General features: G+C 43.7%; 1 protein-coding gene across 1 annotated transcript in view; it reads left to right on the forward strand.

The window, feature by feature from the left end:
• Positions 1-24933, forward strand: part of SLC15A1 (solute carrier family 15 (oligopeptide transporter), member 1) — an 81179-nt gene that overhangs the window by 7817 nt on the left and 48429 nt on the right. The window contains exons 2-4 of the mRNA XM_006879620.1: positions 19848-19864; positions 20629-20710; positions 20817-20958. Coding sequence (XP_006879682.1) covers positions 19848-19864; positions 20629-20710; positions 20817-20958 — 241 coding nt within the window. The remainder of the gene's footprint in view (positions 1-19847; positions 19865-20628; positions 20711-20816; positions 20959-24933) is intronic.

Below are 24933 nucleotides of genomic sequence, written 5' to 3' on the forward strand. Positions count from 1 at the left end.
CTATCCCAGATACTGAATTACTGAACAAGACAGGGCTCTTCCCCTGTTGTTGTGATGTGCCAAGACAGACCTGTTTGTTCTTTTCACAGTCCATGGAATGTTTAATACACTTCTCCAGCAACTCAAAGACATCAATTCTTTTGTTATCCTCAGTTCCAGCTCTCTGATGCATAACAAGTAATTGTGAAGACTATGGCCTGGATCAGGCACACCTTAGTCTGTAGACTGATATCATTGCTCCTTAGCTTTCTGGAGAGGTCCCTGACAGCTGTCTTCCCCAGTGCAATTTGTCTTTTGGTTTTCTGACTGCTGGTGACAAGAGTGTTGATTGTGGAGCCGAGCAAGCTGAAATTGTTAACAACCTCAAGCTCTCCATCCATTATGGTGCTGCCAATTGGCCCAGTGGTGAGAATCTTTGTCTTCTTGATGTTTCGCTTCCCCTAGAGGTAATCTTTCCACTTTAAGCCAAAAATATCCCTAAAGTCTCAACAGTAGCTTAACAAGTTTGTCGTGTTTTTTTTTTTTAATGTGTCTCAAGGAAGTGTATTATTTTTGTAGGACGAGAGTTCAAAATTAAATGCAGTGAACAAAATGAACATTCTGGTTTTGGTTTTGTTTTTTTTTTTCAAAGCAGACTTTTTTTTTTATTGGGGAGGCCCGACCGCCGAGAGCGCGCTGGCTCGGTCCGCTCCACCGGTCCCGTGGCCGCCTCTGGCCGCTCCCCGCCACTGGACAGCGAGGTCTCACCCCCCACCCCCACCCCACGCGGCCCTGGCCCGAGGCAGCGGGTTCTGTGGTGGCGGCGGCAGCCGGTGATAACAACTTTAAAAAATAAAATGTGTCATAAGTATAAGACTTTATTATGAACTATGTTGTTGTCATTGTTGTTAGGTCTGGTCAAGTTGGAACTGAGTCATTGCTGACCCTCCAGTGTGTTTTCAGAGGCTGTGAATCACAGAACAGTCTGCTCATTTCTCCTTCGGAGGAGCTGGTGGACTCAAACCTCATGCCTTTGGGTTAACAGAAGATGTTACCACTTGGCCACTAGATGTCCCTTAAAGCTGTCTATGATGTCGTACACTGACTGTTAATGCAGAACCGACTTATACCTGACCCTCCAATGGGTTTTCAGAAGCAGTTATTCGTACAGGAGGAAACTGCCATCTTTTTCTTATTGTTGTTGTTATGTGCCATTGAGTCGCTTGTGAAAACCTACTTTATCCTGTGCCAACTTTACTGTCTTTGACAAACCTACCCCAATACCCCAGTCACTGAATCAATCCATCTCATCAATGGCCTTTATCTCTTTCTCTGTCCGTCCACCCTCCCAAGCATACATCCCTCTCCAAGGACTGGTCCCTCTTTGCAACGTGCCCAAAGTATGTCAGAAAAAGGCTCAGTATCCTTGCCTCCAAGGATCGGCCTGGTTTCATCCTCTCCAGAATGAATCTGTTTGTTCTCCTGGCAGTCCATGGTGTATACTTAATACTCTTCTGCAGCACCACAGATCAAAGGCATCAATTCACTTTCTATCATCTCTAGTCATTGTCCAACTCTCTGACATAGCAAGCAATTGCAAAGACTATGGCTTGGACCAGGCACACCTTAGTCTCCAGACTGATGTTGTTGGTCTTCAGTAGTCTGGAGAGGTCCCTGACAACAAACTTTCTCAATGTACTTTGTCTTTTAATTTCCTGGCTGCTGATACCAAGAGTGTTGATTGTGGAGCCAAGCAAACTAAAGCCATGAATAATCTCAATCTCTTCACTATCTATTATGATACTGCCAATCAGCCCAGTGGTGAGAATCTTTGTTTTCTTGATATTGAGCTTCAATCCATATTGAAGTCTATAGTCCTTGACCTTCTGCAATAAGTGCTTCAGGTCCTCTTCAGCTTCAGCAAGCAGGGTTGTGACATCTGCATAATGCAGATTATTCATGAGTCTTCCTCCAATCCTGATGCTATATTTTCATCCCCCCCCCCCGCCGCCCCATAAAGCCAAGCTTCCTGGATTATCTGTTCTGCATATAGATTGAAAAGGTATGGAGAAAAGATACATCCCTGGCATATATATCAACCATGCGGCGTTTCCTTGCTCTGTTCTGGTGACAACTTCAGGTAGGTTTCTTATGAGCAGAATCAGATTCTTCTGAGATTCTTAATGTTAGCCACAATTTGTTGTTATCCACACAGTTAAATGCCTTTGTGTCATCAACGAAACACAGACATTCCTCTGGTCATCTCTGCTTTGAGGCAAGATCCATCTGACATTGGCTGTGATTTCCTCAATGCCATTGCCTCTTCTAAACCCTATTTTACGTGCAGCAACTGTTACATTACTGTGTGTTTCACTATGTATATTCTCAATAGCCATAAAATAATCTTGTTTAAAAAAATTAAAAATTGAAAATGAAAAGAAAACTCTTCAAAACTTAGTTCTACTCTCTATCCGTGGGGTTCCGGGGCTCCAGACCTGAGTAAACGGCAACTAGTTTCATTTTCTTCTTTGTCCCAGTTTCCCCAGTTTTGGTTTATTTGGATTTGGCTGGTTTAGCAGACAGAGGATTGAGAATTTGTTTGTTCATGGCAGTGGCCCAGGAAAGATTTACTGTCATTTTGATCAAAGTGGTATCCTGAAAACAAAACATTGGTATGATTGTGCTAGTTGCCATTTGAAAGTATATCAATGCAATGCTAGATCTTTTCTTTTTAACACCCCAAACCAGTTTATTAAGGGTTAGAAAAGGTGGGCTGAAGAGAGAAGAAAAGGGGGGCCCCTTGCTTAGGGGGCAATGAACTTATCTTAAAAGTGACAGAAGAAACCTGGGAATGAGTAACAGTGAAGCATGAGCTAGATCTTCTTTCAATGATAAAGTCCTTGCTCTTAGTGCCACGAGTCAACCACAACTCGTAGCAACCCTATGAAAAATGGATGTGGACCGTGCTGTGTCCTGTGCCATCCTCATTTCTGACATGCTTGAGCCCATTGTTACAGTCACTGTGTCAGTACATCCTGTTGAAAGTCTTCCTTTCTTACACGGACCCTTCACCTTTTCAAGTATGATGTCTTTTCCAAGGAATAGCCCTTCTAAAACATTCCCAATGTGTGTGATACCGAGTTTCACCATCCTTGCTTCCAAGGAGCACCCTGGTTGCACTTTCGTCCAGACATATTTGGGGTTTTTTTTTATGGCAGTCCATGGGATATTCATTACTCTTCTCCAACACCACATCTAAAAGGCATCAATTCTTCTCATCATCTTTATTCATAGTCCAACTTTCAGACACACAGTAAATAATTGAAAAGACCATGGCTTGGACCAGGTATGCTTTAGTCTTTAAACTGACACTGTTGTGATACTAATAGACAAAAAGACTATTTCAGTGAAGTTTACTGTAATAAACCAGAGAAGAGCGAAGACAGTGCCCACAGGTGGGCAGGTTGTGCCCTGTTTGAAGGTACCAGCAAGAGTGTTACCTGAAAACCATGATTCTGTCACAAAAAACCCAACCAATCGACCAAACAAACAAACAAACAAACCAAAAAATCCCAACAAACAAGAACAATCCCAATCTTGGAGACAGGTAATGGAATAGAAAAAGTGAACGATTACATATGATTATGTAGGGGAAAGGGCTGGGAGATCCCTAAAGTTATCTCAGAAAAGGGGAGGTTTGAGGGCATATTTGTAGCTTAGGTTAAGGGCATGGGGAAGAACGCGTGTTTGTTCAGCACTGTTAGGAGGGAAAGACAGGGTTATTTTAGAAAAGGAGAGATTACAAACATCAGGAGGTGCAAGCAGCTGGTCTTGAAGGTGGTCTCTCTTTTCATAGGTTCTTAGTCATCACAGGACATCGCTGTGGCCTCGTGCATGGCTCTGGTCACTCTTCTTGCCTCTGCCTATACAAGGCACTGGGAAGTGCTTCTTAGACCACAAAAGCAGGAATTGTTAGCAAAGCCAAAAGTCATTAGGAAGGAATACCTACAGGTGCCTGTATTAGCTGAATCCTAGGCTACTTCTATTGGGTGCATCCCTAGACCTTGTGATGAAGGGACAAGGAGGGACGCCATACTAGCTGAATGCTGGCTGCCTTGATCTGAATGATCTCAGGAAAAAATACTTCGATAGGGAAAAACAGAACAAGAGGACCCTGCACAGTTTAAAATTGGGAAAAATATGTGGTATGTGTCAGGGTTATTAGAGTTTCTCTATACTCGATCAATTTGTATGTGGAACAAATCAAGAAGCTGGACTACAAAGCTATCAGATGGGGAAATGATAACCTCTTCAACACATGGTGCTGGCAAAACTGGACTCCCACCTGCAGAAAGCTGAAACAAGCTCCACGTCTCCCACCATACACAAAAATCAACTCAAGGTGGATCAGAGACCTGGGAGTAAAGCTCAAAACCATAACGTTCGTAAGAGACAAACTGGAATCAAGCTTAGAAGTGCTAGTTCAAGGTATAAAGAAACTGCCAAATACAACCAGAAATGCACAATCTAAAGAGGATAAAATTGATGCATGGGACCTTCTAAAGATTAAATCCATGTGTGCATCAAAAACTTTTTCCCAACAAGGTGAAAAGAAAACCCACAGACTAGTAATAAGCATTTGGTAATGTCATCTCAGACAAAAGTTTTATAACAAAAGTTTACAGAATACTCCTGGGCCTCCACAAGAAAAAGACTGATAACCCAATTACAAAATGGGCAAAAGACATGGAAAGAATTTTCACAGAGGAAGATATTCAAATGGCAAACAGACACATGAAGAAATGCTCCAAATCACTGGCAATAAGAGAGATGCAAATCAAAACCACATTGAGATACCATCTCACTCTAATAGTGGCAAAGTTTAACAGGGCAGCAAGTAATAGATGTTGGAGAGGATGTGGCGAGAAAGGAACTCATATACATTGTTCGTGGGAGTGTAAAATGGTGCAACCATTCTGGTACTTCTTCAAAAAGCTGAACATAGAAATTCCATATGAACCATCTATTCCACTACTTGGAATATACCCTGAAAAAATGAGAACTAGGGCACAAACTCAGATTTGCACACCAATGTTTATAGCAGCATTATTCACCATCACAAGAACATGGAAACAGCCCAAATGTCCAACCACAAATGAATGGATTGAGAAATTATGGTACATTCACACAGTGGAATACTGTGCAGCACGCAGGAGCAATGATTTTGTAAATTATTCCTTAATTTGGGAGGGACCGGAGAGCATTATGCTGAGCGAACTAACTCAGTCCCACAGGATAGATATTGTATAAAACCATTATTGTAGAATGAGTATAAGAATCCAAGAAGGAGAGGTTGGAAGCAAAGGGATGTGGATGTGCAGAGGGAAGAGGGTATTGATCATCGGTTGTACAATTTGATGAGTGGGTGGGGGTGGGGTGAGGGAAATTGACAGAATTTGTTCTTGAAAACAGTGTATTAGAATTTTGTAAATAAACTAGTTAAAATTTTTTTAAAAAAGAAGCTGGACTACATAAAGAAAATGTTACATCAGGATTGGAGGAAGACTTATCAACAACATACATTATGCAGATAATTTAGCCTTGCTTGCAGAAACTGAAGACTTCAAACATTCACTAAAAATCAATGACTACAGCTTTCAATATTTATTACACCTCAATATCAGGAAAACAAAAATCCCCACCATTGGACCAATAGACAGTATCATGGATGGAAAAAAGATTGAAGTTGTCAATTACTTCATTTTACTTAGATTCACAATTAACACCCATGACTAACAGTCAAGAAATCAAAAGACGTGTTGCATTAGGAAAATTTTTTGTCAAAGACCTCTTTAAAGTGTCAAGGAGAAAGGATGATCACTTAATGAATAAGGGACATCTGACCCAAGCCATGGATTTTTCAATTGCTTTGTTGTTATGTGCTGGTGACTCATAGTGACCCTATGCACAATAGCTCTGAACTCTGTTCTATGCTGAGCCAATTGAACTGTCTCCAACACACCAGCCCCTATTATCCTAGGCACTGTGTCAATCCATCTCATCCAAGGTCTTCCTCTCTTGTATTGTACTTCCACCCCGATGTCATCCCCAATGACTGGTCCCTCCTGGCAACATGTCCTAGCTATATGAGACGGAACTTCAAAAATCTTTGCTTCCAAGGAGTAACTTGGTTTCACCTTCTCCAGGATAGACCTGTTGAAAGAAGCACAACCTTTGGATTAACCGTACAGCTTGCTTCAGGCTACACCACTAGACATCCCTTAGTAATAAAACAGCTCATTTAAATTTGCTTAAAGTAAAGCAACTTTTTATGTGATTTGAATAAAAGTTTACAAGGCAAATTGGTTTTTCATTCAACCATTCATACACCTATTGTTTTAGAAAATTCATGGCATGACTCACAATGTAACCACACTTTTCCAAACTCCCCTCCATAATTCTCATTTCCATTAATCTTTCTAGTCTACCCTTTCCTGCCTTGAGAGCTTTATCTGCAAGCAAATCTTAACTGGTTCATTATCCTAAGGTGTGAGGGCCTCTTTGGTGTTAGTCACCTTTTATAGACTTCTTTCTAGCTAAAGGTTGAGCCACAGAAGTGAATTTTGTTGCACGTTCAAAGAGAGATGATGGGTCATAGTCTAGGGGTTCCACCCTATCAGACCAGTAAGCCTGGCCATTTATATGCTTTCAAGTTTGTTCTGCGTTTTCTTTCACTTTATCCAGAATCTTCTCCCGTGACCCCTTTTAGAGTGGTCAGGAGTGGTAGCCAGACACCTGTCGGTCTTCCAGTCTCAAGCTCATGGAATTTGAGCCTTACCCAGTCTATTATTAGTCCTTTTAGATGGATTGCTTCAGTACGTATTTGCTTTTCCCTCTTCTTTGTCCTGTGCAAAAGGAGTCCAACAGTTGCACCTTGAATGGCTGGTGCAATGGACAATATTCTTAAATGGCTGCTTGCAAGCTTTTAAAACCCCAGTTACTACTCTCCCAATAAGCTACAGAACATTGTCTTTGTGGATTATGTTATGCTAATTTGCCTTGTTGTCCCCCAAGACTGTGGTCCCCAGGCTCCAGTGCAAGCAACTCATTCCTTCAATGTGTTCAGTTATGATTAAGCAGCTTTCAAAGCACTGCCCCTCTTGCCTCTGCTGTAGACGTATTCAGAGCATGTGTTAATGAGTGTAGAAATATCATCTGCCAATATCATCTGGTCATAGGTACAGTCTTTCAGCCATCCTCATTCATGCATCCTGCCTGTCAGCTTATACAGCTGCTGTTGCCTGTATTTTTTGTGTATCTCTCTGTCTTTCCTAAAGTTCATTTCACTTTTTGATCAAAATATACAATCAAACCAATTGTGTTACATAAGGCAATTAGGCCACCTCTGTCCCCATTCCCTCTCCTCAGTTAAGTCTGATGTACATCCTCCTAGGTTCATTTTGAAGTGTGCATGCTTTCTTTAGTTTCTCAAAACCGCAACGGCATCATATGATACTTGAGGTCCTGTGGAAATTTTCAGAAGGCAGAGCAGCTAACTCTGTCAGGGATAGTTGTGAAGATCCTAAAGAAAGATCTGAAAAGGAGAGGAAGAGAAAATACTGATGAGCCTAAGGCGGGGTGAACCACAGGGTGTCCTGGAAGAGTGCAGTCAGGAGAGAGGGGTAGGAGATGTCAGTGTGGCCAGGTGGGGGAGGTGAAGTGGAATGGAACGGAAGTAAGAAAATAACATTAATATCATATGCAAGCTAAACAAACACTGTGACACTGATGTGCCAAATGGTTACCCATGCTGGACAGTGTTTGGTGGAGCTTTCCAATTAAAACAAGCTTGGAAGCAGGAGTGGCATCCACTTCTGAAATGACTTGTCTCTGGAAACCCTCTTAACAGTGCTCAGGTCTTTCATTCATAGGATCTCTATGAGTAGTCTATGACTCGATAGCACTTAACAACAACAACAACAACAAGCAAAATACTGCTCTAGATTATTCAAAAACAGCTAGAACTCTACATAGATGGGGAACTTCCAGAAGTTCAAGCAGGATTTAGAAAAGGCCACGGTACCAAGGATATCATTGCTGATATCAGATAGATCCTAGCAGAAAGTAAAGTGTCTACTTGTGATTTATTAATTATGCAAAGATGTTTGACTGTGTGGATCATAACAAATTGTGGCTGACATTGAGAAGAATGAGAATCCCAGAGCATTTAATTGTGCTCTTACAAAATCTATACCTGGACCAGGAGGCTGTTGTGCGAACAGAGCAGGGAGACACTGCATGGTTTAAGATTAGGAAGGGAGTGTGTCTCTCCATATCTATTCTATCGGTGTGCTGAACAAATTATTCAAGAAGCTGAACTCTATGAAGAGGAATGTGGCATCAGGATCACAGGGAGACTCAAATAGCCTACATTATGCACATGACACAACCTTGCTTGCTGAAAGTGAGGAGGACTTGAAGCACTAGTTGCAGAAAATTAAGTAATACAACCTTCATTATGGATTGCATGCCAATGTCAAATAAACAAAGATTCTTACTACTGGATTAATAGGCAACACCATGGTGGATGGAGAAGAAATTGAAACTGTCAACAAATTCATCTTATTTGGATCCTCAATTAACACACTTGGTACCGGCACTCAGGAAATCAGGAGACATAGTGCGCTGGAACAGTCTGCAGTTAGGGACCTCTCCAAATTATTGAGGAGTAATGATGTCAGTTTAAGGACTGAAGTGTGTCTGATTCAAGCCATGGTTTTTCTGATTACATGCTATGCATCTGAGAGCTGGACAATGAATAGGGATGACAAAAGAAGTATTGATGCTTTGAGTTGTGCTGGCGAAGAACACGGAACATCCCATGGACTGCTGAAAGAACAAATAAATATATCTTGGAGAGGATGTAGTTGGAGTGCTCTTTGAAGGCAAGAATGATGAGGCTTCCCCTCACACACTTTGGGCATGTTGTTAGGAGGGGTTTTTCCGTGGAGAGGGACATGATGCTTGGAAGGGTAGAGGGTCAGTGAAGGAGGGGAAGACCCTTAGCCAGGTAGATTAACATGGTGATTGTTGCAATAAGTTCTACTGTGTCAGGAAGTGTGAAGATGGCACTGGATAGGACAGGGTTCAGATCCGCTGTTCCTAGGGTTGCTATGAGTCCTACTTGACTCTACAGCACCTAACAACAACAAGCATCCTATATAAAGTATGAGAAATGAAGCTTCTGAATTGAGCCAGGTGCATCTGAGTCGTCAAATTGACCTCATTACCTTTAAGGGAGAGGTCCCTGTCAGCAGACTTGCCCAATGCAGTGCGTCTCCTGAACTCCTGACTGACTGGTGATCCAAGCAAGGTGGAATCACTGACAGCTTCAAACCTAGGTGTCATCAAGTCAACTCTACAAACAACAGATCAGAATCTTCCCACACAATCCTCAGTCTACATCAAATTCACTCCCACTGTTTTTTGTCACATTATCCATCCATGTCCTTGAAGGCAACAGAGCAAGTCATGAACGGAACTAAAATCTGTCAAATCTTATTTATGAAGCAGACAGGCGGAATTATAAGATGCCACATGGAAATTGTAACTTAGAATGAAAAGTAATAAAAAGAACATCTGAAAGGGTGGGGGGGAAATGGTAGGGATTTTGAGTTAGTAGATAAAGACCTACGTGTTCAGAGGTTGGCATTAGATGCCTGCTGCTGCTGTAACAGGGGGAATTGTGTTACCAACCCAAAGGCACACATTTCAAGTCCATCACCTGCTCCAAAGGAGAAAGAAAAACAATCTCCTCCCATGGAGTTTATAACCTCTGAAAACTCAAAATGTCAGTGATGAGTGTTTCAATTTGATGGCAATGAGTCCATTTGCGTTTTTAGTGGCTAAAACAATGTAAATTTGTCACCTTGTAGTTCTGAAGCTCAGAAGTCCCAAATAGGTTTCAGTGGACCACAGTCAAGATGTTGTCAGTGCTGGCTCTTCTGGTGCCTCTGGGGGGAACCCATTTCCTTCCCTTTTCCAGGGTCTAGAGTTCTGTCCTTCCTTGGCTCATGACCCCTTCCAGCAATTGTGTCACCCCTGCCTCTGTGTCTGTCTTCCCACCCCTTCCCTGACCTTTTTAAAGGACTCTTGTGATTATATTGGGTCCACCCAGATAACCCAGGATAATCTCTACATCTCCAGTCCTCTGAATTAATCACAGATGCAAAATTCCTTCTGCCATATAAAAATAACCTAGTTACAAGTTTCAAGGATTCAGACCTTGAGCTGATGTCAACTCTAATACAGGACAGAGTAGAACTGCCCTGTAGGGTTTCTGAGTCTATACTCTTTACAGGAGCAGACTAACACATTTTTCCCCCAAGGTGGTGGTGGTGGTGGTGGTTGTGTACCATTGAATCGGAACCAACCCATAGCTGACCCTCCAGTGGGTTTTCAGAGGCAGTTAATCTCACAGAAGGAAATTGCCCATCTTTCTCCTGCAGAGCAGCTGGTGGATTCCAACTGCATGCCTTCAGGATGGCAGCGCAGCTTCTTGTCACTGGGCCACCAGAGCTCCCTGTTGTCATTATATTCTATCAAGTCAAAGTGACTGGTATGTTTAAACCACCAGTCTTTTAAGTTAGCAGCCAAGCACTTAACTATACCACTAAGACCCCTGTGGAAATCTTTGGGGGAACATTATTCTGTTCACCACACAGTGCAACTTTAGAAATATCTGGAAATACATGTAATGCTTAATTGTTTCCTAAAGTTTGCTCTTGGTAATGAGAGAGAATAGTTCTCTGAACCTGAAAATAATAGTATCTCTCAGAAAATGCTTCATCCTTTCCAGCCTCCCCAGTTCCAAGTTCTGGAAATGCACTCTCTACATCCTTGATGTTGCTAAAAAGTTACCAATTTCTAAAATACTAGGATATTATCCCTAAAATATTTACATGAAGCAAGATTTTTAAAAAATACTTGGGAAATGGTAACACTTGGTCTCACTTTGGGCATGTTACCAGGAGGTGCCAGTCTCTAGAGAAGGTCATCATGCTTGGAAATATTACGTGCTGTCAAGTCAACTCTAGATCATAGCAACCCTTTGAACAATGACTCTGAATCATGCCTGCCAAACTAACCATCTCTGACACCTCTGATCTCATTGCCACAGTCACTGTACCAATCCATTTCATCCTGCGCTGACCCTCCCCCCTTCCAAGAATGATCTTCTTCTCCAAGGACGGGTCCCTTTTGGCAACATATCCAAAATATGTGAGATGGAGCTTCAAAATCCTTGTCTTCTATGAGAAAACTGGCTTCATCCTCTCTAGGACAGACATCTTTATTCTCTTGGCAGTCTATGGTATGTTCAGTACTCTTCTTCAGCACCACAACTCAAAGGCATCAATTCTTCTTCTGTCCTCTTTATTCATAATCCTGGTCTTAGTGTCATAGCAAGCAACTGAGAAGACCATGGCCTGGACCAGGCGCATGTTAGTCTCTAAACTGACATTGTTGTTCTTTTGGTTCTCTGGAGAGTAACTCCTTTTCTGACTCTTGGAAGACTCAACTAGATGGATTGACACAATGACTATAAGAGTGGGCTTTAGCACAGCAGACACTGTGAGGATGGTGTAAGATTGGACACGATTTTGTACATAAGATTGCTGAGTTGGAACCAAGTCAATGCACAACAACAGGAAACAGCATCATTTGTATAAGGAAAGTGTTGTATTAACTTTTGGTTTTTTGTATGATTTGAAACATATGATAACTAACACTTTAAAATTGTAAACAATGTGTTATGTTCAAAAATGATTAAGTAATAATATTAAAGGAGAGATTTCACTAAGAATTTGAAAGAAATGGGAGGAGTCTCCATGTGGGAATTCCTGTTTTTTTCTTACTTCCTCCAAGTTGATAATCAAAGAAATGCATAATGTACAGTTATAGTATTAACTTCTTCTTTCAGTGAAAGAAAGCCAAAGCCACCGTAGGCTTAGAAAACCACTAAGAGTCAGTGCTTATTCAGTGCTTACTATATCATACAGAGCAAGGGTTCAAAATCAAGAAAGGTGTATGCTAGGGATGTTTCCTTTCTCCATACCAATTCCATCTATATGTTGAATAGATCATTCAGAAAGCTAGACCTTATGAAGAAGAGGAGGACTTCAACGCTTACTGCAGAAGATCAAAGACTAAGCATTCAATACGGATCACATCTCGACATCAAGAAAACAGAAATCCTCACCACCAGGCCAATAAGCAATATTATGGATAAAAGATTGAAGCTGTTAATGATTTCATCTTACTTGGATCCACAAACCTTTGGGGTCATCAGTCATTAAATCAAAAGACATGTGTCAATGAAAGAATGAATGAATAGCCATCCTTTCTCGAATTTTTCTCTAAGATCATAATTTAAATATTTTTTCATTAAAAAGAAGTCAAAAGATGAGTTTCACAGGGAAAATCTTCTGTCAGAAGACCTCTGTAGACTACTAAAGAGTAACGATGTCACTTTAAAGACTAAGGTGCATCTGATCCAAGCCACGGTCTTTTCAGTGACTTGCTATGCACCTGAAAGTTGAACATTGACTAGGCATTGGCAGAAGAAGACAATGACTAGGATGGCAGAAGAAGAATAAATACCTTTGAGTTGTGATATTGGAGAAAAGTATTTAATATCCCATGCACTGCAAAGAAAACAAACAGGTCTACCCTGAAAAAAGTGAAACCAGGCTCCTCTTTGGGGGGGCAAGGATGGTGAAACTCCATCCCACATACTTTGGGCATGTTGTCAGGAGTGACCAGTTCTTGGAGAAGGACATTATGCTTGGACTCTTTTGGTGGAGAGTCAGCACAAGAGGAGAAGAACCTCAATGAAATGGATTGACACAGTGTCAGTAACCATGGGCTCAAGTGTGTCAGAGATGGTGAGGACGGCACAAGATATGGAAGGTTCAAAGCCATTGTTCATTGGGTCACTATGAGTAGCTGTGAACTCAATAGCACCTAACAACAGCAACTATATACTAGGAACTGACTGAAAAAGCCATATATTCTAACTAAGCTAAGTAGTTCTATTTAAGTGATAGGAGATGGCAGAAACACAGGACCTCTTAAATACACTGATCAGATTTGTTATTATGGTATCTACCATTTGATACCATCCACTAACACAGCTTGTACCATAGTAAACAGAATTTTGTGACAGTTGAAATTTGTGTTCAGACTTAAGTCCAATGTAAATACCATTTCTGTACTTGACCTTTCTTAGATAGGAATCCTGTTGACACAGGTATGTTAAGATAAGAAATGCTGACTGCACTATTGCATACAGCAGATAACTCCAAATTCTATAAAAGCAGAGCTTAGCAACCTCTGCCCTGGAATAATAAAAGTAGTTCTTTGGAATACACACCTTTTAGGAAAGAAAATGTTTTCATGAGTGGTAGCTATGTACTAAATCTCAGATTCAAAAGTGAGTCTAGGAATTTAATTGTCCATAGTTTGGTTCTAGCTATGAAGAAAGTGGCATCAGGATAGGAGGAAGACTCATCAACAACCTGCATTATACAGACATCACAACTTTGCTTGCCAGAAGTGAGAAGGACTTGAAAAGCTTGCTACAGAAGATCAAAGACCATAGCCTTCAATATGGATTGCATCTCAGCATCAAGATAAAAATCCTCACCACTGGACTGATAGGCAGCATTATAGTAGATGGAGAAAAGACTGAAATTGTGAGAAATATCATCTTACTGGGATCCACAATCAACACCCTTGTTACCAGCAGTCAAGAAATCAAAAGATGTGTTACAATGGGAAAGTCTGCTGTCAGGGACCTCTCCAATGTACTGAGGAGCAATGATGTCAGTTTAAAGACTAAGGTGTGCCTGATTCAGGGCATGGTCTTTATCATCACTTGCCATGCATCTGAGAGCTGGACAATGAATGACAGAAGAACCATTGCCTTTGAGTTGTGGTGCTGGAGATAAGTACTGAATATGCCATGGACTGCCAAAAGAACAAACAGATATGGCTTGGAGATGGTGCAGCCAGAGTGCTCCTTGGAGGCAAAGCTCCATCCGCATATTTTGGGCATGTTGTTAGAAGGGATTATTCCTTGGAAAGGGACATCATGCTTGGGAAGGTGAAGGGTCAATAAAAGAGAGGAAAACTCTCAAAGAAATGGATTGACACCGGGACAGCAGTTATGGGTTTGATTGTCAGAGGTGATGAGGCTGGCAAAGAACATCTGTAAGGTCACTATGAGTCATACTCAACTAGATTGCACCTAACCACAATAACATGGTTGCTCAGTGGTTAAAGCACTCCATTGATAATAAAGAGGTCGCTGGTTGGAACCCACCAGCTGCTCCTCAGGAGAAAGTGAGGCATCCAGCTTTCTTCTAGATAGGAGTCTTGGAAAGTTCTGGGCAGCTCCACTCTGTCCTACTGTGAGTTAGAATTGTCTCAAAGGCATGGGGTGTGGCTTGCTGATGGTTGTTATAACCAAACATAAGCTCTCAGAATAGGGAGCTCTGCTAGCCTAGTGAGTAGGCAGTTTTGCTTCCAACCTAAAGGCAGGCAGTTCAAATCTACCAGCTGCTCCATAGGAGAAAGATAAACCACCTTCTATGCTAATTACATGCTCTGAACACCCACTGGAGGTTTGAATTCATCTATTAAATGGTTCAAACACAACAGCACGTAACAAGCTCTCCAAGCATTTTGGTCTCTTCCACAACCCTATTAATATCATAAATAGACAAAAGCTTTTCCATTTCTATTTCCTATTTCAAACTTAAGTGCTGTCCAAGTGGGGAGAAATCTTCCACTGTCAACCAGAACTCTGAGACAGATGAGAAAAGAATCATAAATGCAGCAATAGCTTCTGGATTTTGGATGTGGGTTTTTCAGAACTCTTTTCTGCTTTACTCCAGAGGAAAGAAAAACCCAGTACAGATCTTTGTGTGCATCCTTCCCTGGCTTTATTTTGTCTTATCTTTGGGAGACAATTGTAAGACTTCACTAGCTGAGGTCTAAGAGGAGCCACCTTCTAGAAGGTGAGACGTGACCACAGTCAAATGGGGATTTGAACATTAATTACAATACCCACAACGTAAGGGCACTTTCCCACTTCCCACCTGTAGTTCTCATTCCATTAATTCTGTCCTAGCCCTTCCTGCCTTGAGGGCTTTATTCTCAGGCAAATGCTGCTTTTTAAACTGTATATGCTTGGTTGTTTTAAGGCACATAAGTACATTAGCATACTGTAACCGGTTTGGAGGCAGGAGTGGCATCCACTTCCTAAACAACATGCCTCCAGAAACACTATGAACTTTGATGAATGTCGATAGTTGTAGAGGCACTTCAGCCTTTTGCTCATGGGGTCGCTATGAGTCATGCTCAACTCGAAGGCAATCAACAACATTAATACTTACCTGGTGTTATTGACCACTTAATATATATGTTGTTTGGCTGCAAGCTGAACCCCAGGGGTGTGTTTCCTTCCAGATGGGAAGGGCGTTGAGGGCCATGGTCCCGGGGGTGTCTGCCAGGCTCTGTAGGACCTTAGAGGAAGTCTGGCCTTTTTTGTGGTTTTGAGTTCTACATTTTTTTTTCCATAGGTGACTTTGTTCAGAAAGTAGATTGTCAGGTCTTTTTTCCAAAGCTCCCCTTGGTGAACTTGAACCTCCAACCTTTCAGTTGGTGGCCAAGAATGTTGACTGTATACCAATCAGAGGCTCCAACATGCAGGTAGCTATAGACTCTTAAGGAATGTTCTTCATTCTCCAGGACAGTGATTTCCATAGTGTAGTCTCCAAAAGCATACTTGGCAAGCTCTCCGCTTTATCTCAGACCCCAGAATCAGCCACTTGGGGGGCAGGACCCAAAAATCTATTCTAACAAGTCTTCTAGGTGATACTGACTGTTTCTGGCTCGAGAACCACTGTTGTAGGATTTGCTCTTGGCTGGGCTTGTGCAGTGAACTCTGACAACACAGAGCTCTAAATGAAGTTAGACTTGCAGCGTCCGAGGGACTGCTGGGCCTCGGAGGGAAATAGATGACCCCCGGCAGAGGGTGTAGCATGCATCTGAACACGGACACATACAGGACAGCGTGTTCATGCCGATGGCAGTGAGAGGTGGTGTTCGGGCTTGAACTAAAGGTTAACTCTGTGATCAAAGCTGGGGGCAGGGACTGAGGCAGTGGGTGGAGGGCCGCTCCTGTGGTTCTAAAGGTGGTGGTAGCTGAACTTGGTTCACATTGGCTCATTTGTATTTCCATGTTTTCTCCCTTGCTCTTTTAATTCACTTTTCTAACTCTAAGCCCAGACTGTGCACTGGCATTGTAAGAGATGCTGAAGACATGGAGATGCCCATGGCTTATCCACTTGAGAAATTAGTGTAAGAGACAGGCGAAGACTGAAACTGCTCATTCCTGTGCTATGATCACGCAGAACAGTGAGACAGCAGCACTATAGTTCTCAGAGCTGTCCGGGTCAGAGAAGGCTTCAGGAAGCATGGGGTGGCTTAAATCATGTGTACAAAACTCCAAACCAAGCTCACTGCTGTTGAGGTCAGTCCTGACGTGTAGGGACACCATCCACCCCTAATTGAGTTTCTGGGGACAGCATACCTGACAAAGGAATAGTTGTTTATATGTTAAAGAGTGTACTACATTTTCCACAAACAGGTAATTGGATATCATTAGAACCTTCTGGAAAGAGGCAAGAAGGAAGGCCAAGCTCAGGGAATAGAAAATGCTGTCAAGGATCTCTCTCCTGAGTGCTAAAGAGCAATGATGTCAGTTTAGAGACTAGGGTGCACTTGATACAGGCTATGGTCATCTCAATGCCTTGCTATGCATCAGAGAGCTGGCCAATGACTAAAGATGACTGAAGAAGAACCAATGCCTTTGAGTTGTGGTGCTGCAGGAGAGTATTGAACATACCATGGACTGTCAAGAGAACAAACAGGTCTGTCCTCGCTCCTTGGAAGCAAGGATTTTGAAGCTCCATCGTACATACTTTGGGTATGTTGCCAGGAGAGATCAGTCCTTGGAGAAGGACATCATGCTGCAAAGTTTGGAGGGTCAGCACGGAAAAGGAAGATCATGGATGAAATCGATCGACTGTGGCAATGGGGTTGGATGTGTCTGAGACCGTGAAACTGGCTCAGGATAGGGCAAAGTTCAGAGCCATTGTTCATAAGGTCATTATGAGTCATGGTTGACCTGATGGCATATAACAACATTATACCTAATGGGCGAGTGGGTTGCACTGCCAGCCCCAAGGAAGGTGGTTCAAATTGACTCAATGACAATGACAATGAGAGAGAATGTGTGAGACCAAAACCAAAAGCCGACTACTCAGGCCAGTCAGCTCACACTCCCTGGGACTCTGTAGGGCAGAGAAGAGCTCCAAAGGGTTTTCATGGCTGTAAATGTATATGGAATCATTACCTTACCTGTCCCCTACAGAGCACCTGGTGAGCTTGAACCGCTAACCTTTCGGTTAGTAGATGAGCAATCAGATTACCTCATCTGTCTCCTTCGGAGCACCTGGTGACCTCGAACCACTGACCTTTTGGTTAATAGCTGAACACTGGATCCACTCCCCCACTGTGGCTCCTGTGGTTCCAAATCCTCTGTGGGTTACAGAGTAAAAGTGAGCCCTATTCTAGCAAATATTCTTGGTTATAATACTAATGACTGCAGATTGCTGGGCCTCTCTCTCATAGCACCGCTGGGTAGACCCGAACCATCAACCTTTCAATTGGTTTTTGTTGTTGTCATGTGCTGTCGAGTCAGAACAGACTCCTAGCTGACCCTCCAGTAGGCTTTGAGAGGCTGTAAATCACACGAGAACAGACTGCCCGTCCTTCTCCCTCAGAAAAGCTAGTGGACTTGAACTACCTGCCTGAGATGGGCAGCACCACTCTTTACCTAGGAGGCCTCCAGGGCTTTGATTACTACTTGGACTTAAAGCAATGGTGTCGCCCAGGGACTTCCTTCCAAACCTATAAGCATTTTATATCTCCATTATTTAACGTTCACAAGCAACCCAGTTATCTTATGAGATACCAAAGAAAACCAAAAATGTCTGGGCTTCATCTCAGGGATTTGAACAGCCTTTGAAGTATTGAAAAGAAAACGAAAATATTTTGGCACAATAATCTGACTTATGTTGGTTCTCACTTTATCCTGCACATGAGAGGTGGCCTGAGGAACTTATTAGAGCCCCACTTTAGAATTCTAGGCTGGATTCTAGGGCTGGGATGCTGAAGAACGTTTGGAAAGTTTCATGAACAGACTTAATCATGAACTGTCTTACTGCTATTAAGAGACAGGGCCTCATGCACTGAAAGGAGGATCATGATAGCAAGTCCCTCACAGGGTGGAAGAAAATGTGAAACAAAACTCAAGATCCTAAGATTGTAATTGATGATCATAGATTCAGATAGGACTCTTAGTGACTCTATAAAGGACAGATCTGAACCCTGTCCTCTCCTCTGCCATCGTCATCATTTCTGACATCCTCGAGCCCATTGCACCCGTGTCTGTGTCAGTCTAGCACACTGAGGCTCTTCCTCTCTTTCACGGATGCCCCACCTTTCCAAGCATGATACCCTTTTCCAAGGAATAGCCTCTCCTAGCAACATGCAAAAGAGAGGAAGACCCTCAACCAGGTGGACTGACAGTGACTGCCACAACGGGCTCCTGTGTGTCAGGACATGTGAGGATGGTGCAGGATAGAGCAGGGTTCAGATCTTTTGTTCATAGGGTCTCTATGAGTTGTACTGGACTCAACGGCACCTAACCACAACAACAAGAAGAAGCAACATACCCGAAGTATGTGAGATGAAGCCCTGTCATCTTTGCAGACCAGGCTTACTGGTCTGAGAGAGGCTGATGGAACCCCCAAGACTGTGGCCCTCTATCACTCTTCAAATCTGTGTTTGAAATCCCTCTCATTTAATTTCCAGCCAAACCATAGACAGACCTGTAAGGTGGTCAATAACACCAGGAAGGAATGCAATGCTTGGGATAATTAGTCGTGTTGTTGTTTTGAGGTGTCCACAAGCCGATTACACCTCAAAGCGAGCCTTTGAACAACACACCTGAACTTTGCCCTACCCTGTGCCACCATCACGGTCTCCAGTGTCCTTGAACCCCTTGTCACAGTCACTGTGTCAGCTCAGCTTGTTGAAGGTCTTCCTCTCTTTCTCTGACCCTCCACCTTTCCCAGCGTGATGTCTTTTTCCAAGGACCAGCCCATCCTGAAAACATGCTCAAAGTCTGAGAGGAGTTTTACCGTCCTTGACTTTAAGGAGCGCTCTTGGGGGCAGTTCCTACAAGACACACTATCCAAAGGCATTGACTCTTTCATCTTCCTTATTTATTTCTTGCCCAACTTTCAGATACATATGAAACAGCTGGGAATACCGTGGTTTTGATCAGGCACACCTTAGTCTTTAAACTGACATCCTTATGCTTGAGCACTTTAAAGAGGTCTTTGACAGCAGATTTTCCCAATCAATCATGGAAGATAATACACGCAGCATTTCCTCGAGGAAACAACTCAGAAAGCAGAGAGGGAGGATTCATGGAAATAGAAAAAACAGGATGAAAGTAGAAAGGGTGCTGTTGCAATGTGGGGATTATAATCAGTCTCATGGAATATAATGTGTACGATTTGTTGAATAGAAAACCAATTTGCTTGCTAAACTTTCTCTCAAATGACAAAAAAAAATTTAAAATCAAGAATCTGGAGAGCTGAGTTTAAAGGGAGCAAAACCATATTTTAATTGCTTGACTTTGACCATGTCCTCTTGGTTTTTCCTTTTAGGTTTATCCGGATCACGGGTACGTAGCCCTTTGTTTCCCTCCTCCATGTATCTTCACTTTGTTTTTTGGTTTTTAATTTTTTTAAATTAATTTTAATGAACATTTACCGAGATTTTGGATCTCCATATATTCATTCTTGCATTTTTCTCCCTGCCCACTCCTCCTCCCAGTTCTCACTTCTCTTTGAAAAGTAAAAGAAAAATTATTTCACTGGTATAGAATCCCCCACCCCCACCCTGAGTACACTCCACTAGGCAACCTTCATTCTGGACCCTTGTGATAACCATAATACCCAAACATATATCGCTTTTAAACTGTTATCTTCCTCATCTGTTTCAATGCAGTAGTATACAAAATTTATCCAATTTTTCTCAGTCTCACCCCAACCCTGAAGTCAGTCCCTCCCATTCTATAATAGTGGCCATATCTTCACTTTGTAAATTCTACAATTCGTTTTGCCCCTAGATGGTCACAGCTCTGTTCCCTTAGCAATGATGTATCACTCTCCAGGCATCAGTGAGAGGGACAGCTGTGTGTCTGTATAGGACCTCTGTTTGGGAAATGCTGTGCACAGCCCTTCTCAGGCTGACAGACAAGATGCTTCATTTTATTGCTTTTACTCTGTAGAAAGATTTCTATAAGAATATGAAACTCTTCACATTCTAAATGCGACCTGTGAGTGGTTACAGACAATTTCTCGGATTCGCATCATCTGAGTTTGTACTAGTTTGTGAAGGAGAACCATGAGGAGTGTACCCCAGTCTCTCCCTTTGTTTCACCAGGGTTGCTTTGGCTATCCATTGAGCATCTTCTTCATCATCATCAATGAGTTCTGTGAAAGATTCTCCTACTATGGAATGAAAGGTAACCACTCAGTATGCCTCCCCTCTTGGTGAGGAGCCCACGTTCCCTTAACCACTTCTGACTTTGTGTCTCTCTCCCTTCTGCTCCACCTTCCCTCTGGGTAAAGCCATCCTGATTCTGTACTTCACACGTTTCATTGGATGGGATAACAATCTGTCCACTGTCATCTACCACACCTTTGTAGCTCTGTGCTACCTGACACCGATTCTCGGAGCACTCATCGCCGACTCCTGGCTGGGGAAGTTCAAGTGAGTACTTGAAATGCCCTTGTTATCAAGCAAGTCAGGAATAACGATAAGCCTTGTGGTTTGGAATGGGAAACCCAGAGAGTGAAGACTCAAGGACTACAGATGCCTGGGAGAACATTCTAGACCTTATACTGATCACTTCAAGAGCCTAGCACAGTGTGTAAGGAGCTCCAGTGGCCTGGTTGTAAGGAATTGTACTGCCAACCCAAAAGCAAAGGGTTCAAATCCTCCAGCTGCTCCACAGGAGGAAGATCATCTCCTGTGTAATTTATTGCCACTGATAGCCCACTGGATGGTCAGCTTTGAGTCAGTTATAACCTGGCAGTACATAACAGTAACAAGTAGAGTGCCTGAAATTTGGTAGAGTGGACCCAGGCGTTTTCCTTTTCCAAACAGTTATATCTGTGTTTCCTCTTGAACTAGGCACAGCAATCATCTCTTGTTAATGATGACATTAATGTCATAACAGAATTATTGGCTAAGAAAACAAGAACCTCCTTACTGTGTGTCCTGATGAGTGGCTCCAGAGGGCCCTCAGCTGGTCCTGTAGGAAGAGCTCCACCTCAATGGGATGTATGAGGAAAACATTCCCACAACTAACTGGAGGAAGAAGAGCTGACACCACTGCCTCCCGCAGGAACAAAAGGAATAGACAGAAGGAATATTTGTGATTTCAAAACAAGTCTACAAAAATGTCCCATGCTCCACCTGGCCAAGTACCAAGACCAGTTGAGGGACTCCATTTTGTAACCAATACGTCATTTTAAAATGTATACACCTCTAGAGCAGTAAACTGAAAGTGGTGGGGGAAGGGGGAAAAGAGCCCCCACCAAAACATCAGCCAATCCTGTATCGCCCTGTTTTCGTGGGCTTTCCCCTTTAAATAGGCAGGACAGCCCAGAATCGAAGCCGTGGCCATTTTCCCTGCTGTATGGGCATGGTTTAGAGCGCAGCCCGGATTCGAATCTGAAATAAATTCCCTCTTGCCCTTGCATCGGTGTCGGCTCCTTGGTGACTTGGGGGGAACTGGATTTGGGGCATAACATCTGGGGGTCGTACGGGATCCCCCCCACGACCCCAAGGACCCTTAACCGGAGGGATGAACTGCTGGCCAGACAGGTGAGTGTGTCTATCTGTGTTTTTGTTCTGTACCAAACTGTTCGTGTTGTTTTCTGAATTTGGAGCAGTGAAACGTGGCTAAGGCGGACACGCTGGGGGGCCACCACTGTGGTGGGCTCTGAAGACGTTCTGAGCCCTATATCTGAGTGCTTGGGTGAGAGTAAAGAACCTCACGCCAGGCTTCTGTCCGAAGAGGCAGTTGAGGTTTTTCCAAGACACTGTTCTTCACCAGTTTCAGCTTTTGAGCCTTGCTTATAGAGGAAGGCTGGAAGACTTGTCTGTTTTGCTAGGACCTTGTTATTTGTCTGTCTGTGTCTTTGTCTTTACTTACTGTTGATGGACGTAATGGGACAGACTACTTCCACCCCCCTAGACCTGGTACTTGGACATTTTAAGGATGCTAGAGAGCGAGCCCATAATCTATCGGTAGAGGTTCGCAAAGGGAAACTAACCACTTTCTGCAGCACGGAATGGCCGGCCTTTGATGTAGGATGGCCGCCGGAAGGGACTTTCAACCTTCCAACCATCACCGCCGTGGAGAAAGTTGTCTTCCAGCCACAGGGTGGACACCCTGATCAGGTCCCTTACATCACTGTCTGGAAGGATTGACCCTCATGGCGACCACAACAGAAAAACTCTGGTCGAAAAAGAATCTGAAGCCCTCTGTGCCTCTTTACCCTATCCTACAGGGAGGGGCTGAGGAAAACGTTATCTTCCCTCCTCCTTACCCACCACCACCCCAGGTCCCGGGGCCTGGGCTGCTGGGGCCTGAGCTGGGGCTTGGGCTGCCGGGGCCTGGGCTGCCAGGGCCTCAGCCAGAGCCTGGATCAGTGGCACCCAAGCCACCATCCAGGCCCCCGGCTCCATCGGTATTGGCTACTGGCCCTGCATAAAATACTAGAGGAGCCCTTCAAAGAGGCCCCCCACCCGAAACAGACTCTACAGTCCTTCCTTTATGGGCTGCAGGGCCTGTAGAGGCAAATGGAGACCAGCTGTATCATTATTGGCCTTTTGCCACTAGTGATCTATACAACTGGAAATCTCAAAATGCTCCTTTCTCCGACAATCCTAAAGAGCTGATTAACCTTCTTGAGACTGTTCTGTTTACCCACCAGCCTACCTGGGATGATCGCCAGCAACTGCTACAAGTACTGTTCAGAACTGAAGAAAGAGAAAGAATCATTCTGGAGGCTCGGAAATTGATTCCGGGCCCCACAGGTGTCCCAACTACAATTCAAACAGCTATTGACCTTGCCTTCCCCCTCACCCAACCCGGGTGCGACTACAACACAGCAGAAGGTAAGGAGAGACTCCGGTCTACCGCCAGGCTCTATTGGCAGGTCTCCGAGCGGCTGCTAGATGGCCCACTAATTTGGCTAAAGTTTATGATTTAAGACAGGGACGTGATGAAAGTCCAGCCGCTTTTCTAGAGCGCATAATGGATGCCTTTCACCAATACACTCCCTTTGATCCTGAAAAACCTGAAAATCTGGGAACGGTGGCATTGGCATTCATAAATCAGGCAGCTCCGGACATAAAGAAAAAGTTGCAGAGAGTCGAAAGGTTAGGAGAAAAGGAACTCAGAGATTTTGTAGAGCTAGCAGAGAAAGTTTATAACAATAGAGAAACGGCTGAAGGCAAGCAGATACAAGCTGAAAAGAGGCAGACCAGGGACCTGGCTCGGGTCCTCTTAGCGGCCACTGCAGAACCAGGAGAACGCAGGAGACAGCTGCAGCAACTTGCCTCGGGAGATGACAAGCTGGAGCGCAGAGGTAGGCTGCCCCTGAACAAAAATCAATGTGCATATTGCAAAGAAGAAGGCCATTGGGTATGCAATTGTCCTAAGAAAAAGCCTAGAGCTAAAATCCTGATTGAAGAAGATGATTAGGGGGGACGGGGTTCAGTTCCCCTCCCCAAACCCAGGGTAACCCTAAAAGTGGAGGGGAAGCCTACCCAGTTCCTGGTGGACACAGGAGCACAACATTCTGTTCTCCTACGTGCTGGAGGGCCCATTTCCAACAAAATGTCACAGGTACAAGGAGCCACGGGCACTAAACAATACCCCTGGACCACCCAGAGAACTGTAGACCTTGGAGTGGGCCGAGTATCCCATTCCTTTATGGTCATCCCTGAATGCCCATACCCCCTACTGGGCAGAGACTTACTTACTAAGATGGGAGCACAAATCAGCTTTCGACCAGGAGGTGAAACCATAGTAAAAGATAGAATGGGATGCCCCATTCATGTTCTAACCCTCAACCTAGAGGATGAATATAGACTGTACCAACAACCTACTACCTCATCCGATGATATGACTATCTGGCTCCGAGACTTTCCCCAGGCCTGGGCAGAAACGGGAGGAATGGGGCTAGCGCGGCACCGAGCCCCAATATTTGTAGAAACTAAGCCAGGCATCAATTCTGTAAAGGTTCGCCAGTACCCCATGTCTTGCGAAGCTCACGAGGGCATTATCCCACACATTGGATGCCTGCTAGACTTGGAGATATTGAGCCCTTGCCAGTCCACCTGGAACACACCCCTATTGCCCATGAAAAAACCCAATTCTAATGACTATAGGCTGGTACAGGACTTGAGGGAAGTCAACAGGCAAGTGATTGACATTCACTCAACTGTGCCCAACCCGTATACTCTCTTAAGCTCCTTGTCACCTGATCAGCGCTGGTATACCGTACTGGACTTAAAAGATGCTTTCTTCAGTCTGCCCCTGGCCCCTCACAGTCAAGAGTTATTTGCCTTTGAGTGGTCGGATCCTGAAAAAGGAATTCATGGGCAGCTAGCCTGGACTCGTCTCCCCCAAGGGTTCAAGAACTCCCCAACCCTCTTTGACGAGGCCCT

Source organism: Elephantulus edwardii, unplaced genomic scaffold (genome assembly GCF_000299155.1).
Source record: "Elephantulus edwardii isolate Elephantulus edwardi_28Jun2011 unplaced genomic scaffold, EleEdw1.0 scaffold00004, whole genome shotgun sequence".
In the NCBI taxonomy this organism is placed as follows: Eukaryota; Metazoa; Chordata; class Mammalia; order Macroscelidea; family Macroscelididae; genus Elephantulus; species Elephantulus edwardii.